Source organism: Neltuma alba, unplaced genomic scaffold, assembly GCF_004799145.2.
Source record: "Neltuma alba isolate B1F8T4 unplaced genomic scaffold, ASM479914v2 tig00011348_pilon, whole genome shotgun sequence".
NCBI lineage: Eukaryota > Viridiplantae > Streptophyta > Magnoliopsida > Fabales > Fabaceae > Neltuma > Neltuma alba.
The window spans coordinates 627435-646170 of record NW_021636048.1 but is presented as its reverse complement, the minus strand read 5'-3'; the positions used below and the strand labels follow the sequence as shown (position 1 = coordinate 646170).

The 18736-nt window shown below is 37.7% G+C and overlaps 1 protein-coding gene and 1 long non-coding RNA gene across 2 annotated transcripts; one reads left to right on the top strand and one right to left on the bottom strand.

Moving 5' to 3' along the window:
- Positions 1-10703: 10703 nt before the first annotated feature.
- On the top strand, positions 10704-11057 carry LOC114712354 (uncharacterized). Its single transcript, XM_028896874.1, has one exon. It carries the CDS (start codon positions 10704-10706, stop codon positions 11055-11057), a length of 354 nt encoding a protein of 117 aa, XP_028752707.1.
- A 6263-nt stretch (positions 11058-17320) lies between these two features.
- On the bottom strand, positions 17321-18305 carry LOC114712349 (uncharacterized). Its single transcript, XR_003737229.1, has 2 exons — positions 18269-18305; positions 17321-17505 (listed from the first exon to the last, which is right to left on the bottom strand). It is a non-coding gene; the product is annotated as an uncharacterized LOC114712349 (long non-coding RNA).
- Positions 18306-18736: the final 431 nt, after the last annotated feature.

The following is an 18736-nucleotide window of genomic DNA, read 5'->3' as shown; positions in this document are numbered from 1 at the left end:
CTTGTGCTAACTTGACCAAGAGGGGATCTCTTTCAGATTTGGGGTCTTTTGAATCTCTTGCGTTCACATGTTGTCTATTAAGAGCAAAGGTCCTTATTAACTCCCATGTAGCCCTTGGCTCCATATTTTCCACAAACCCATTAGCACTGGCATCCAAAACTTGTGCATCATATGTTGGCAACCCATTGTAGAAATATTGCACTAAGTGCTCCTCAAGAATCTGATGGTTAGGCAACAGGTAAGCATCTCTTGAAATCGACTCCAAAATTCAAAGAATGTCTTAAATGGCTCTTGCTTAGCCGTTGAAATTTCCTTGCGGGCGGCTGAAATCTTTGTAAAGGGAAAGTATTTATCCAAGAATGCTTTCTTCAAACTGGTCCATGACTCATAGGCATTGTCCACATAGAGTGACAGGTTCATGTACCATTCTTTAGCTTTGCCTTCCAAAGATAAGTGAAAAACCTTCCACATGACATCATCAATACTGGCTCCTACTGGCTTCATGGACAAACATTGCATATAAAGAGTCCGAAGGTGCAAGTATGGGTTTTCTCCTCCAAGATCATGGAACTTAGGCAATGAGTGAATCAATTGACCTATAATTTCAAAATCTGCATTGAAGGTAGAAAAAGCACCAAGCATAGGTTCAAAGTTCCCATAAGATTGAGTTAGTTCCTTAATGGTTCTACCCCTAGGTTGTTCATTAATCCTATTTTAGCCATTATTTTCTCCTTGCCCCTCATTACCACCATTATTAGGTCTATTATGGTTACCATTCCCATCCCCATCGTTTGGACCATGAGGAGGTACTTCAGCCATAATTTCTTCTTCTACTTCCTCACTCTCACTAGATGAATGGGCTAGGTCTCGTAAAATAGGTGGTCTACGAGATGCGGTAGGTCTACCTCTCCTGCCTCTACACACTCTAGGCATGCACAATTACTCAAGAATTCAAGCACAGATAGAGATCAAGAAAGATGTAAGTTCAAAACTGTGTATTTACCAAGTTTGTAGTTCAAAATTGAGGCAAACTCAATGATTTCAAATAATGCTCAGTGAGTTTGAGGTGTATAAAGTGCTATACACTCTTAAAGTATGTGTAGAAAGCAAAGTTATGCAAAAAGAGTAAGTCTAGACACTCAGGAAGATTTTCAGTGGGAAACTAGATTAGGTCGCGAATCAAATGAACAAAAAGCAAGCCTGAAAGAAAAAAAATTTGAGGTCGTGACTTGCAAAATCCCAGGTCGTGACTTAAACAGACCGAGAGCAATACTAGATAACAGCAGGTTGAGGTCGCAACAAGCCACAAGTCAGGTCAGAACTCAAACACTTAGGTCATGACACCAAATATGTGAGGTCGCGACTCAAGGTCACAGAGAGCTATTTTCGCAAAATTTTTGAAGAAAAATACCAAGTACTTCAACCAGATGCTGAACAACTATGCACAGAGTTCAAAATTTCAAGCAATTGGAAAATACTCAGGATCAAGCTAGAATAAAATGCAAAATGCTATGCAAAAAAATACAAATGCAACTGTATAGAAAAACAAGATATTTGGTTCTATTTCTCAAAACTTTTGATGCTATGAAATGCAAGATTTAAGTTCAAAAACTAAAACTTTACGAGAATCGATCTAAATCACAATGGTGAAGAAAACCAATTACTAGGGAACCAAATCAATGGCTCCCTGACAACGGCGTCATTGATCGATGTGCCGGACTGTTGCCTTCCAGATCGTCAAGAAAGAGAGTTGCACCAGATAAAATGCAGTATAGGATACAACCAGTCGTTCTCCTTGAAGAGCTTGTTATTGGAAATCCTAGTCTAAATTGGGTTTCAAAAACATTGTAAAAAGGAGGGTTTTAGTTGTTTTAAAAGTGGTGCAACAAATGTAAAGTGTAGAAAATTAACTATTTTTGGTATTTTGAATGAATGAAGAAATGTTTTGGATTAAAAGAGAATTATTGTTAAAGAGTCTCTTGATAATGAAAGCTCAGCTATCACTGCTCTTTAGAATGATTGGGAGTTTGGAAAACCTTTAAGTATGAAGAAAACCCCAAGTAATCACTTGGGTCCAATGTCTTAATTAATGAAAACTCACATTAATCAAAGTTAATTAACACCTCTTAAGACACTGCTAAAAACCACTTAGACTGTAAATGAATGAATGGTGCAAATGCCCTCTGAATGTCAATCGATAGCCACAGAATACCAAGCACTCAGATTAATCAACAATTATCATTGATAATCAAACTGAACACAAGGATTCAAACTGAAATATTAAAATAGATTAATCAACATTAACATCATCCAATCCAAATACAATAGAATAGTCTAAACACAAGATTTACAATCATAAACCAAGTTTGATACAAGTGTAGAAAGTTCCTAAATCTGAAAAATTCAACACAGCATTAAACAATGATTTAGATTATAGAAAGAAAACTCCCTAATTAAGTCCTTGAGCTCAAGCTTTGTCTTCCATCACCAAGAGGCTAAGGGTCTAGCCTCTCATGCCTTCAAACCAATTGCAATCGCTTTAGGAATGAATAACCATAGTTAAAGCTAAAAATAAGGTTGGAAAAATGGAGAAGAAGGGTGTTGGAGTGGTTTGATCAGTTTAGAAATACAGAAAATGATGAAGAGATGAAGAAAAACGGAAGCTTTGGCTCAACCTTGTGCAAATTTGCAGAATGGAAGAGTTCCCTTTCGTGGTGGCTGCCCTCCTTAGGTATAAAAGCTCAGAAACTCATTCCAAAATACACAGCTTCACTTAACGCACTCAGGTCGTGACCTCAGGAATGTAAATCATGACTCTGGGGGTCAGGTCGTGACCTGAGAGGTTTCTTATCATTGACCTGGGAAGACAAAGAGCTCGCATCTTTACTTAGGTCCAAAACACGTGGTTTCAATAAAATGGCATCCAGGTCGCGACCTAAGTATTCCATGTCGCGACCTGGGGAGGCAGAACACTCTTAACTTTTGTGTTTTGGTCCTTGTAACATTTTGGCTCCATCCATGCTCTATCATGACTCTTGAGTCCTTCTCTAATTACCTGAAAATTACAACAAAGAGCTTTGTAAAGATCAACTGATTACAGATCAAGGCAATTAAAATTTAGAAGAGAAAAATGACCCTTTTTTACCCCTTAAACAGAGCAATGTATGACTCAATTAATCAAATGGATATAAATGCATGCATAATGAGGGTAAAATTGTTACAAAACATTAGAAAACATTTGAGAAAACCATATAAAGATTGGGTTGATAATATACTACATTATTTGGTGTAATCATAATTTTTGAAGACCCAGAAGGTGACAATTCCGTCTCGATCAATGGCGCTGTTGTCGGGAAGCCAAGAAATTGGTTCCCTAGTAATTGGTTTTTCATACCATTATAATTTGGGTCGATTCTCATTGGGTTTTAGTTTTTGAACTTAGCCTTTACATTTCATACCATAAAAATTTTTGCAAATAGAAACAAATACCTTGCTTTTCTATACTTTGGCATTTGTATTCTTGCACAGCATTTTGTATGTTGTTCTGACTTGATCCTGAGTGTTTTGGCCAATTGCTTGATGTTTTGGACTTTGTGCATAGTTTGTTGAGCATCTGGTTAAGAAACTTAGTGAATTTTTCAAAGGTTTCATGAAAGTAGCTCTCCACGAAGTGAAGTCACGACCTCATACTCTTGAAGTTGCGACCTCAGTGCTTAAGTCGTGACCTGACTTGTGGCTTGTCACGATCTCAGCTTTATGTTTTTCAATGTTGCTCTTGGTCTGTTCAAGTCACGACCTGGACTTTTTCAAGTTGCGACCTCATTTCCTATTTCCTTTCAGGGTTGCTCTTTGCGTCACCAAGTCGCGACCTGGATACCCCAAGTCGTGACCTGAGCTGGTTTTACATTGAAAATATATTCTGAGTGTCCAGACTTGCTCTTTTGCACATCTTTGCTTTCTGTATATACTTTGAGAGTGTATAGTACTTCATAAACCTCAAACTCACTAAGCACTATTTGAAATCATTGAGTTTGCTGCAGTTTTGACATATACACTTGGTAAATATCAAAGTTTTGACACTACTTTTCTCTTTCACTCTATTTGTGCTTGATTTTGAGTAATTGTGCATGCCCAGAGCACGTAGAGGTAGGAGAGGTAGACATACAAGATCCCATAGCCCACTTCTGTTATGAGATCAATCCCATTCATCTAGTGAGAGTGAGGAAGTAAAAGAGGAAATCATGGCTGAAATACCTTCAAATGGTGGAAATGGGAATGGCAATCATAATAAACCTAATAATAGTGGTAATAAAGGGTAGGAAGAGAATAATGGCTAGAATAAGATCCCTGGACAACTTAGGGGTAGAACTATCAAGAATTAACTCAACCTGATGGGAATTTTGAACCTATTCCTAGTGCTTTTCCTACTTTTAATGCAAATTTTGAAATTAAAGGTCAATTGATCCACTCATTGCCTTAGTTTCATGGTCTTGCAGGAGAAAACCTGTACCTTGATCTCCGGACTCTCTACAGGCACGGTTTGTCCATGGAGCCAATGGGAGCGAGCATTGACAATGTAATGTGGAAAGTGTTTCACCTGTTCTTAGAGGGAAAAGCAAAAGAATGGTACATAAACCTGCCACTCTACCTAGACAATACTTATGAGTCATGGATTAGTTTGAAGAAAGCATTTCTGGACAAGTATTTCCCCTCTACCAAGATCTCAACTGCTCGAAAGGAAATTTCAGCAGCTAAGCAAGAACCATTCGAGTTATTCTTCAAATTCTTGAGTTAGTTTCAAGAAATGCTTACCCGGTGCCCCAATTATCAAATCCTTGAGGAGCACTGGATACAATATTTCTATAATAGATTGTTGCCCTATGATGCCCAAGTCTTGGATGCTGTTGCAAATGGATATGTGGAGAATATGGAACCACGAGCTGCATGGGAGTTTATAAGAACTTTTGCTCTCAACTGATAGCATGTAGGCTCAAGGGATCCAAGGAATCACAGAGTTGAAAGAGATCTACTTTTAGTCAAGCTAGCCTAAGACATGTCTAAACTCGCAAATACAGTTGAAAGTCTTTGCTCCAACAAGCCACAATCTCTTGCTTTAGTGGCTACAAGTTGTGGGGGTTGTAACTCTCTGATGTATACTACACGAAATTGTCCTGGGCCGGTGAAAGAAGTCAATGTAATGTACCAAAATAAAGAAGGGCAATATCAGAAAAGAGACCCCTGCTTCAATACCTACCATCCTGATTGGAGAGACCACCCAAACTTTAAATGGGGAGGAGGAGCAAATAGGCCAAATTAGTTCCAAGACAATTAGTTTCACAACGCTGGGGCTTCCTCAAGCAACTTTCAAGACCCTTCAAGAGCAATAGTTGCAACCCCCTAACAGGCTATGGTATATCTCAACCACCACTAAGAGGGGATGACACTTCTCAACTTTTGAAGAGTATGGCTACACAGATGACAAACATTAAAGGACAGAGGAGAGTGATGACAGTTTGTCTCCACAACTACCATATTGCAAGGGATGCAGAAAGACAACCCATATATGCACAAGAAATTAGAGGAGCTTACCTTGAAAAACACTGATATCACTTGTCATTTGACCTAACTGTCTAACGCGGTCAATGACATACAAGCCAAGAGTAGAGGAAGCATTCCCTCCAATATAGTGATCAATCTAAAGGGCCTCAATGCTATAACCCTACGAAGTGGTAGGAAAGTTCACTTTAAGGGTGAAATGGTAAAAAGATTGAAGTTGATCAAGATGTTGGCAGCCTTCTGCTTTCCCTAATGAGACTTGGCAAATCTGAAAGCTCATAAGAAGCGAAGCTCATGAAGAGGGCAAGAGCACAGACTGGTCTAGAAGAGAAGCCAACTCCAGCATGTGACCAAGTAACTCAAGAAGCTATGTCAAAAGATAAAAATATCATGGAGAGCTCCACTTACAAAGGCAAACAGAAAGAGGACAAGACAGAGATGAGCATACAAGGAGCCTCTAAACCTTCAGGTAAGGAGGTAAGTGCTAAAGATCTCCCTTTTCCTAAAGCTTATTTCTCCGGTAAGAAAAAGTTTGATGCTGAGCTTGCTACTGATGCTTACACTCTTTTCAACAAGCTGGAAATTAATGTGCCCATAATTCAATTCTTGAGAGGAAACCCTAAATACTTTAAAGTATTAAAGGAACTATGTAATGACAAGCAAACGTTTAGGCCTCTCAAGAGAATTCAAGTGAGTGCTAATGTGTCATCCTTATTTAAAGCTGGATTTGACACCATCTCCTGTACAATAGGAAGGGTTCACATCAAGGGAGCGTTGTTAGATTTAGGGGCTGCTGTAAATGTCATGCCTTGGTCAGTCTATTTGGCTTTAGGGATAAATGGCATTAAAGACACAAGTGTAGTATTCCAATTAGCAGATATGTCTATCAGGTACCCCAAGGGAATCATAGAAGATATTCTGGTTCAGGTTAAAGACCTAGTAGTCCCTACTGATTTCTGTGTTTTGGACATGTCTAATGAACTTGCAAATGAGAGTACTCTGATTTTAGGAAGACCTTTCTTGCAAACTTCCAAAACCATCATAAGCATGAAGCATAGTTGTATAATAATAGAAGTAGGAGATCATGTTGTAACCTTTAATATGAATGAAGCCATGCATTACCCCTTTGATAATTCTGCATTCATGGGTTTAAATGCCATTGATTTAGCTGTTGAGCAAGCCAGGGATGAGCATGAGCTGTGAATGCATGATGGTGATTACATGTGTTTTCCTAAATCGATTGATTCTTCTGTTGCATCATCACATGAATCTTGATGAGCTTGACTCATCTTTGAGTGCATATGATTAATACTTTAATTCCCTCTCTTCTGTTTATTCATTCTCTAGCACTTGTGGAGATGAGGTGCCATGTATTAATTCTTTAGAAATTGATAGCATGCTTTCTATTTCTCAAGATTTTTCTTTTCCATCAAGTTTTGATTCCATTTTTGTGTTTACTACTAATGTTGGCCTTGGAAAAGGTATATTAGCTAATGATGTAGGTATTCAAGATATAGTTACTACTAAGAGTGCAACAAAATCTGAGGATATGAGCCTCTGCGGGTTGAGGTCGCGACCTGAGGATTCTCAAGTCGCGACTTTAGACATGAATTTTCTAGAAGGTGGCCTTTGTGAAGTGAGGTTGTGACCTGGAGTTGTGAGGTCATGACTTGAGCCCCCTATTTCACCTCCTAAACTTCAAACTTCAATTGCTTCACCACCTCATGTCCTGAAGACTTTGGTTAAAGGGCCAACACTTTCTGACTCAATTGTTACTCATACACATTCTAAGATTACACCCCATACCTTATGATTTTTGAATGATCTAGTCTCTAATAATGATGTAGGTATGGAGGTGAACCAACCTAAGGTTGTTGCTGTTGTAGACCAACTCAAGCTTGGTGCAACATCTGATAGGACTGAAGCAAGCATAGTGAATCCAAGTGAAGCTGGCGAGTGCATTTTGCAAGGATCTAAAAAGGGGAGTTGCTCTAACTCTGTTGATTTCCCTACTCTAATTCCCTCTATTGTTCAACCCCTAACTTTAGAACTAAAAGATTTACCTCCCAACCTCAAGTATGCTTATATTGAGCCTGTGAATAAATTGCCTATTATTATTTCTAGTTCTTTAATTGAACATGAAGAGACTAGTCTAATGGAAATTCTTAAAAGAAATAGGAAGGCTTTGGGTTGGTAACTAGCTGACATTAAGGGAATTGACTCTAGTGTGTGTACCCATAGGATTTTATTGACTAAGGATTCCAACCCCATTAAGCAAAGCTAGAGAAGGTTGAATCCTCTAATTTCTGATGTGGTTAGGAAAGAAGTAGATAAACTTTTGAGGGATGGAATTATTTATGCTATATCTGATAGTGAATGGGTGTCACGGTATAAGTTGTGCCAAAAAAGAGTGGAATCATAGTAGTTAAAAACAAGAACAATGAACTGATGGAAGAGCATGGTGTGATCAAGAGCATGGGCAAGGAGCCCAAACAAAGAAGTCCAACATTCCAAAAGATCCATTACAAGGCATTGGAGGCCCAATGACAAGAGCAAAGACCAAAGCTTGAAGGAGGCCTTAAATTGTCTAATAAGAGAGCTAAAAGAGCTAGAGCCCATTTATTTGGAAGAAGCACATTTTAACAAGTCTAAAAGGAGTCTAAAAATGGTGATCACATTGCTAGAAGCCCAACAAGATAATGTACAAGACCCATGTGGGGTTCAGATTGAAGAATTCACTTAAAATACCATGTGCCTTGGACAAGGATCATAAGTGACATCCAAGAACCTTCAAGAAAGATCAAGAAGGCATCATTATGAATTGATTATGACTTACATTTGTTTTGTCAAGGAGTGTTCTAGAAGATCATGTTCTGATCTACTTTCCTATTTTTAAATAGCAGACTTGTTCTTGAAATTTAAGTTATTTCCTTTTATTTCTATGTAATAAATGGTGCCTCCTATAGTCAAATAATCATTAATGAGGCATCATCCCTAGCATTTATGTCTTAGGATGCTGATTCTAGAGTGTTATATTGTTGTCTATATATAGGCTACGTTTTTTGTAATTGAATTCAGACCTAGATGAATGAGAACTGAGTTTATTTCTCTCCGTGTGAGCTCTGCTTGCATGCTTGTATTCTCGTGTGAATACTCGATAGTATCAAGGGATTGATCAACCTTGTGGTGTCTTCATGGTTAGGGTTGTAAGAGACAGGTTCTCTTAAGGTCCTATCTAGATCAACCATCTATTCGTTACTTGATTCTAGCCAGTCCATACGTCCCCTCACATCATGAACTCATCCCAACTAAGGTGCAAAACTCATGGAGAGTTTGCATTGACTATAGGAAACTAGATGAATCTACTAGGAAAGATCACTTTCCCTTACCCTTTATTGATCAAATGCTTGAACAGTTAGTGGGGAAGAGTCATTACTGTTTCTTAGATGGATATTCAGGATATTTTCAAATTCCTATAGACCCCAAGGACCAGGATAAGACCACTTTCACTTGTCCTTTTGGAACCTATGCTTACAAAAGAATGCCCTTTGGTCTTTCCCATGCCCCTGGCATATTCCAATACTATATACTATCCATTTTTGCTGAATTTATTAAAAAATGCATGGAAGTGTTCAGGTGATTTTACTGTTTATGGGAATTCTTTTAAAGATTGCTTGAAAATTCTTGATAAAATCTTAGCATGATGCATTGAGAGAAAGCTGGTTTTAAATTATGAGAAATGCCATTTTATGGTTAATCAAAGCATCATGCTAGGATATTTGATCTCTGAAAAAGGAATAGAGGTTGATAAAGCTAAAGTGGAGGTGATATCTTCCTTGCCCTACCCGACCAACTTGAAAGAGTTGAGATCCTTTTTAGGACATGTGGGGTTCTATAGAAGGTTCATCAAGGATTTTAGTAAAATTGCTTTTACCTCTTTCCAAACTGCTGCAAAAGGATGTTGATATTCAATTTGATCATGCATGTGAACTTGCTTTTGATGGATTGATGAATAGGCTAGCTACTCCTCCTATTTTGACCTCTCCCAACTGGGATTTACATTTTGAAATTTCTTTGATGCTTCGGACTTGAGTGTGGGGGCAGTGTTGGGTCAAAGGGAGAATTCTATTTCTAAAGTGATTGCTTATGCCTCTAAAACTCTAGATGCAGCTTAGAAACTGAAAAGAAATTGTTTGTAATTGTTTTTGCACTCGATAAGCTTAGACCCTATCTCATAAATTCCAAGGTGGTTGTATTTATAGATCACATAGCAATGAAATGTCTCTTCCACAAACCTCAATCGAAGCCGAGGCTCTTAAGGTGGATGTTATTGCTACAGGAATTTGATGTGGAACTAAAAGATAGAGCCAGCAATGTCAACCATGTAGTAGATCACTTCAATAGGCTACCACTAGAGACAAGGGGAGTATTAGATTCTGACATTATTTGTGATTCCTTCCCTGACCAGTCTTTATGTGCATTAGCTATTTCTCAGCCATGGTTTGCTCACTTAGTCAACTATCTTGTTACTGGTCTAATCCCTTCTCACCTGACTACTTTTAAGGCTCAAAAGCTTAAGAGCAAAGCTTATTACTATATTTCGGACCTACCGCATCTATGGAGAATATGTACTGACCAAGTGATTAGACGATGCATTCTGAAGTAGAGGCTCAAGCCATCCTAGAAGCATGCCGTGATACCTTATGTGGAGGGCACTTTAGTGCTAGAAAAACAGCTAGGAAAGTGCTAGATCCAGGTTTTTATTGGCCTACCCTATTTAGAGACGCATTCACTTTTTGTAAGGCATGTGATAGATCCTAATGATTTGGGAGGGTTAGTAGAAGGAATAAAATGCCACAACAACCGATCCTATTCTATGAGATCTTTGACGTTTTAGGAATAGACTTTATGGGCCCCTTTCCACCTTCTCACGATTACACCTACATACTCCTAGCTATCGATTACCTCTCTAGGTGGGTAAAAGCTATCCTACGCAAAAGGACGATGCACTTAAAGTTTCCAAATTAATGAAGTCTACTATCTTCAGTAGATATGGAGTACCTAAAGTGCTAATCAGTTATCAGGGAACCCACTTCTGCAGCAAGCTACTTAATAACTTGTTAGTTAAATATGGGGTTTCCCACAGAATGTCCACTCCATACTACCCACAAACCAATGGACTACCTGAGGTATCTAATAGAGAGATTAAATGCATCCTGGAACGTATTGTCAAGCCCTCTAATAGAGATTGGAGCTTGAGACTAGACGATGCATTGTGGGCCAATTGCACCGCCTACAAGACACCAATAGGAATGTCTCTGTACCGGATCATCTATGGGAAGTCTTGTTGCATTCTGGTGGAGCTGGAACATAAATCATACTGGGCGGTTAAGAGCTGCAACACTAATTTGGAGGAAGCTAGTCTGAACATACTCCTTCAGATTCAAGAACTGGAAGAAATGCAGTTAGATGCCTATAACAGCTCAAACATCTACAAGTAAAAAACCAAGCTTGTCCATGATGCCAACATCTTGAGGAAGCAGTTCAAGGAGGGTGATAAAGTATTGAGGTATCAAGCTTGGTTCAAATTCAAGAAGGGTAAGCTCAAGACGAGCTGGGATGGACCATACATTGTTACGAAAGTTCACAACTTCGGGATATAGAGCTCAAGGAGGAGACCACGAGTAAAATGTTACGATGCAATGGTCATCTCCTCAAGCTCTATGAAGAGCCCGCCTCGCCTTCCTAAGGCCAGGTCATCCCTTTCCTATACCTCTTACTTTTCACATGAATTTATTTGTGCCCAAATTATCTTGTTGTGACTGTTTAAGGCTGTGAAATAGAAGTAGTTTTTAAATTCCGTTTGTTATGTTTGTTTTCAATAATCTGCCCTAGCCTTGAATTTGATGTGATTGTGATTATGCTTATAATCTATCATCCCCACACACTTCTCTGCATTCTTGAGTTTTCTCACCTTGCATTTAGCTCTTTCCTCTTTTTAGAAAGGTGATGTGTTGTGCTTCAATCTCAAACTGAACTTCACAACTTCCACCTTCATTGTTTTTGTGTTTGGGCTTTGTGCTTTGGTGTGACTGTGTGCTGCAATGTGGACATTGCTTTGAGTATATAGGGGGAGGGAGGTTTTAAAGTGGTTTTGTACTTTGTTTGTTGGATTGTTCCCTATTATGGATAGTTCTTGTGGAAACTTGCCAGATTTTCTTAAAATTTTTTGAAACTTTTGAAGTTTTCCCCAGTCTTCGATCACTTGTTTTTGAAGTTTTGTATTGAATTGTTGAGAATCTGGTGATGGATTGCTGAGTTGGGTTGTTATGAGTGGTTTTGGTTTAGGGACTTAGAATAGAATTTTTTTTTTAGGTTCTAGAATGTCAGAGACCTCTCTGTGATCTCAGGTCGTGACCTGTCTGCTAAAGTCACGACCTGGAGGTTAGTCTGAGGAGAGGAGCTTTCTGTAAGTTGAAGTCGTGACCTATATATCTCAAGTCACAACTTAGGGAAGACAATAGGTAAAGGCTCTCTAAGTTGAGGTCGCGACCTCAATGTTTTTAGGTCGCGACCTAGAGCCTTCCTGAAACCCCCTCTGTCTACTGAAGTCGTGACCTCACATCCCTCAAGTTGCGACCTGACATGAAAAGTCAGAATTTTTCATTAAGTTCACCTATTTACCCTTACTTATATGCATCCTAATTGCCTCTTTACCCTTTGAACCTACTCAGATTCCAACCTGGTTCACCCCAAGGACCAAAAACCCTAGCCTCCCTTTGTAAAACCACACATAACTCTCCTTTGCTGCTTCCCTCACACATTTACTCTCCATAACCCGCATTGACCTTCTACCTCCTTGAGTCATGACTTCCCTTCTCCTGTAACTGCCTCCCCTTTCAATCTTCTCAATTGAAACTGCTCTTCCTCTTCAAAAAAAAAAACCTGTCTTTTCTTCACCCCCTCATCTCCCTAAACACCGACCTGCTTTCCTATGCTTGCTGTTGCTTTCTTGCCTTTGGAATTCATCCCTTGCAATCCATATTTCAAGCCATTCTTCAATGAACTTCGTTTTTCCTGCCGCTCTTTCAAGGTTTGCTCTGTTTTTCTTTTTGTTCTTCCTAGTTCAGTTTAGTTCTATGTTTTCTAGGGTTTTAGTTTCTAGAGTTTTGATTTTGATTAAGTGGAGTTTGGGCTGGTTGTTTAATCTACTTTTTAACTAGTTTTTGAACAGCTTGGGATTATATTTTCTGCAAAAGGTGGTTTCGAACAAACTGGTTCATTTGTATTTTCTAAACTTTTTGGGTTCAGGTCGTGACCTTAAACCTTTCTGAATTCAAAATTTTCCCTCTGTTCAAGTCGCGACCTCGCTGTTACCAGGTCGCAGCCTGAGCTCATAAAGGACCTTTGAACTTTTGACTCACCCCTGTTGCTTCCAAACTGAAAATTTCTCAATAGATTTTGACTTTACCTATTAAGGAGTTGCAAGAAAGTGGTTTTGGGCAATTAAAAATTTTAAATGATTAAGCTTTCTTATGCTTTTCACAATGGTTTTGAACTATGAGTGTCCTAATGCAACTTTTGAGATTTTACTAAAAATGAGTCTAGCAAGGAGTAACAGTAGGCTAAGTGATTCGAAACCTTTTCTTGACCTTGGAGGTTAAATCAAAATTTGTATCCAATAATTGTACTATAGGATGCAACCGTGGGTCATTTCACTTTATTGGAGCTTATTAACTAGATCTAAGCTAACTTGGATGCCATGCAGTGCAAACTGAATGTAAAAAGGGGTTTTGGTTCTTCGAAAACATTAAGTGAATTGAATCGAATGATAAAAAATATTTTTAGATTTTAGGGAAATAGGAAATGAATGATGGTAAACAGATAACCAAACAATGATAAAAATCCTCTTGAAAGTGTGCTCAGGCTGTCATAGTTCAAAATCAATTGATATGGGAGTAGAAATCACTAAGTTTCAATTGGTAAACCTCAAAGTACTCTTTGAGTCCAGAATCTTAAGTAATGGGACTCCATTACTCAAGATTCTATTAAGTGTCCTTAGTGTGTGTAGAAAGATTTGATTAATGCAACTGGTCAAATGTGATAAAAATCAACTTAATGTCAAAACACAACCGTGCAAGAGTAGAGAGAATGAAAAGATCACAATTAGCATACATGATACTTCATCTAATTAACCTCAAAAGTTCTATAAAAATCAATCCACTACACAAATGGAAATCTAGGACTAATTACAACTATAATCAGATAGTTCAACTACAAACCACAAACTTTAAACCTAGAAATTCATAAACTTATAGCTGAACTAAGATTAAACTACTCCCCTCCTTAGCTCATTGAACTCCAACCATTGCTACACCTTCAAGAGGAAAAGAAATGCCTAGCCACGCATAGAAATCTGAAGCATCTCAACTAGGAATGAATCTGAGCTTCCCATGGTGGAGGATTTCAGTGGAAAAATGGAAGAACATATTAGGGTTGGATGAGATAGAGATGAGAGAGAACAAAATGGAGGCTATATGTGGATCAGTAATGTCACTTCCCCTAAAAATAGGGTTTCTAAACCAGTAATGAAGTGTACTGGGTCGATTTGTGTGAGTGGGTAGGTAGAATTTCTAAAAATGGTTCGGGTCTGGGTTGCTAATTCGAAGAGTTCACTACGACGAAGGTATGGTTTCGCGATGACAAACCATGGCCAAGAAGTCATTTGGTTGAAGTTCTGGATTTCACTGCGGCAAAGGCAGGAGTTGGCCACGGCAAAATCTAAGAGAGATGTTAATGTTGCCTTTTGTGTGTTACGCACCCTTTATAACTCTTAGCTTTACTTCTTGAGTGTCCTGAAATGAAAAGTAATCGTTTGAGGAATCAATCATCTCGAAAATCAACTAAGTACAATTAATGAATAAATATGACAATTTTACCATCAAATACCACTAACTTCAAAACAAGGGCTCTCAAACTCAAATAAGCACAACTACCATCAAAATGAGCCAAAAAGAGTAACAAAAACCTATAATATGTCATCAAATAATATAAACAATTTGAGCTCAATCATATTCCCCCACACTTAGATCTTTGTACTCCTGGACAAAGCCCACAAAAATAATTTGAAAAGGTACAAGTGCAATGACAAATACTAACATGCTTAAAGACGAGAGTAGAAAATTAGTAAGAAATCCGCATGGAGATTGACAACAGTAAAACAAGGATACGCTAAGAAAGTAAACACTATAAGTATTTAATCCAAAAGATTAAGCAAAAGAAATTTATCCCAAGGGTATGTGTTTAGCTCTCAACTCACTTGTTTTGGGATTATTTCACTCTAAATCTGTTCAGTCCAATCTCTACCATAAGCTTGTGATAATTCTACCTATTCACCACAAGAACCACAAATTGCAAATCAAGAGGACTTTTAGGGTTTGTAATGGTTAGTAAGGGTCAAGTGAAATGGATGGGATAGAAGAGAAAGAAGGATTGAGTATAAAACATTACAATTATTCTATTCATGAAACAAACATAAAGATCTCCGAAGAAAGGAGTTAAAGTTTTTCAAGATACTAACTCCCCTTTTTTTTTATATCACTATTTATTTTCTTTCTTTCTCTAGCTTTTCTCAAACATCTCTTTCTTCTTCTTCTTCTTCTTTTTTCTTTTTCTCTCTTTTTTTAACAAAAAACCAAAGCTAAAACAAAATAAAATATTTACTTTTTATTTGTATGTATGTACTTAAAGTGATGGTTCAAAGGGGCTGGTGATGGTAAAGTGTTTGGGCTTGTGTTTAGGTAACAAGGGTTTCTTAATGAATGCCTCTATCATGTTCACAAGATGTTGATCCATGAAGCTTCGATTAAGAATTAAAACAAGTTATAGAGATATATGAAGTTAAATAGATTCACACACATTTAATGAATTTAGGCCCAAATATCCTTCCAACAAGTGTAGTATCTCGATTAATCAATCTCAAGTCCTATTTTCAAAATGCAACCTCATTTACTTTTTTGTCAAAACCGGGAATGATTTAATTAAGTTCAACCATCATTTAAAAGCATGGATAGTTTTCTTCTAAAAGCACAAGTATAATTTGAATTTTCCAAGAATTTTTAAAAATGCAGGAGCATTTAGGGATTTTTTTTTTGAAGCCCTCACCGCGACGAAGAGTGGCTAAGAGGTATATCTGGTAATAAACCTGCTTCACCGCGGAGAACCATAAGTTGGGCACGGCTTGGTATGGTAGAGAAGTAAGATGAGTGAGAACGAAGCACTTGGCCATGGCGGAACTAAAAGTTTGCCACGGCGAAGGTTGGCGAAAAGACAAAATGCAATGCAATTTTCAAATTTCCCTGGAAACTAACTTCAAAAATGCACACAATTGATTAGTTCTAGCACTTAAGGAGCCAAAATAGATGCATGATGAAGCATTTGCTAAACTCCAAAATAGAGATCCCTCCCCCATACTTAAACATGACATTGTTCTTAATGTTTAAACCAGTACATGCAAACCAATCAACGAGTGAACTAGAAGTTGTGAAGTCCAATTTTAAATTGAAGCACAACACATCGAATTCACAAAGAGGAGGGAGAAAGGTGACAGAGTACAAGCAAAACAAAAAGGACAAGTTAAAAAGAGCAGGGGATCAAAACAAAAGAAAAGAAAACAGCAAATCTAACCAATTAAACCAGCATCCAACAAGTATCGTGCATAGCAATTGACACACTAAAAAGCTTAAAAAGTATCCAGAAACTCCAACTCACAAAAAAAAAGTAAAAACAATAAACAAAGCAAACACAGAAACAAAAACTATCGTTGCATCCTAGGGTCATCTACCCCAGACCTAGATGGTCCTGTACCAGAAGTGCTCACTCCAGACATCCCGGCTCCGCTCTGTGGGTCATCCTTCTCAAGGGGTAGGAGGAAGTTCAATCGGTCAACAATCAAAGCATCCACACGATAGTGGTAATACCGGTCTCGATCATAGAGAGCATTGCGGTCCTTTTGCCTCTTCATCTCTTGGAGGAGTGTGACGCGCAACTAGTGGACATGCTTGGCCAGCTCATCAATATCATCAGCCATGGTGTTTGAAGTAATAGGTTCAGGGGCTTCTTGACCTTCTTGGCCTTCTTAGCCCTCATGGGCTGGTACACCAGCTGTAAGAGCTGCTCCAACATCATAGACAGGTTGGATAGGAGGGGGTGAGCCAATGACAGGGCTGTTTAAGGTGGTCATATCGAAAAAGGGGGCTGGCTCGAAGTAGCTATCATTGTCATACTCAGGAACATTGGCAGCACGGAAAAGATCAGTGACGAGGTGTGTAACAACGAAACTATTACACTTATAAATTAATCAATATCAAAAAGTTAACCATGATAGAAAAGAAACTTTATAAAAATATTTAGAAATACTATCATGGTTATATAAACATCCTAAATCATATGAGATTAACCATGATAGAAAAAGAGTTAAACCAATCCATAAATATGTCTATCATGGTTAAAAGAACTTTTTTAAATTAACTACGTCCAAAAAGATATTCATAATGGATAGGGCTTTGGGTATTATGAATCTAGAATATCATTCTCAACCATAAGCCCATAACACAATTTTACTAAATAGTACCTTTCATAACTTTCAACAAATCAAAAGTCATTTGATGTCAAAGATCATTGTGGATTCACCATTCATATCAAACAAAAGAAATCACATGCAAATGCCTAAAGGCCTCCGGCCTTCTACCAGCATACAGTCCAGTAACAGTTCTCAAAAGTACACTGTCAAAATAATCAATCTCAAACATATCAGAGTATGTGGAATGGGCCCTATCATGGCAATATACATCTATCCAACACAATCAAAAGAGTGGAAGCGCTACAATTTTGCAATAGCAGCTCAAGCTTCCGGAGCCTTCCCTGACTGACCCGAACGGGAACTATCACCTGGAAAAGTGTTAAATCAACGGGGTGAGACAAAAGTCTCAGTAACCAACAATCCTACTTATCAAGCATACAAGTAAGTGCTCGTGACGTGTCAAGTGAGACAATTGCAAATTCATAGTATTCCAACAAATTTCATATTGTCAAAGCATATAAAAAGTACAATCAATAATCTTTTCACCTCTCTTATATCCACCCACCTTATATCCTCTGACTAAACCCATGGGCTAAATCCTCATCCATGTGACTGGTAATTAGACAAGCTCACCGATCAAGTGATATGAACCGGCCAAAATCCACAGAGCACAAGACTGGACCATGGGTTCCCCCTCTAGTCTACTAGTAGGGTGTCAATGCCCTATAATGAATAATTGGGCCAAAGGACCAATCAGTGTACACCTGATAGGCCTACCACCTTATATCCTCAAATGTACATAATTCACCCCCTTATATCCTCTTTGTTATAGTACCCATCATCAACATCCGCCACCCCTCATATATCAACACTCAAAATATTGCATTCATAAACAATCATCAACATGTAAAAATCAATTGGGATTTTCCATTTTTCAATTAACTAATAATACCTGAGATCATCATAATAGTAAACATATATCTTTTGCAACAAAAGTCTCACAAGACAATTTCAATAACAACATATTTTCATAGCTCACATCGTAATTCAATAATATTTCATAAATTCCTTATAATTCAAAATCAATCACAAACAACCTACGAGCATGAATAATAAGTGGAAAGTGGTTACCTCTTGTCTAGAACAAGTATTACCACAAGGTTAACCCCGTACTCATACCAATAGCCCAATAATTTAATCTACACAACTAATACATTTACATATCAATACACAAGCTATTTAATTAATTACTTAAACTAAAACATATATATAAGTTAAAATTTCTAATTCTATGCTAAACCCAAACCTCTCATAACCCATAATTAAGTCTTTTAGCACAAAATTTATATATCCTCACAATCCAAAATTTTCATTTAAACCTTTCAAAGTATTTACTTTAATACAGATTTTTCTCAAATTTTTAAATCTGAAATTATCATATTTAAAATTCAAAAATCCTGTTTTAACTTTAAATCTCAAAAACCAACCATTAGAAATTCAATATACATCAAATGCATCTAAGTAAATAATTTAATCAACAGTTTCATGGTATAAATATCATATTTTTCATAAATAAATATCTGTTTAACTAAAATAATT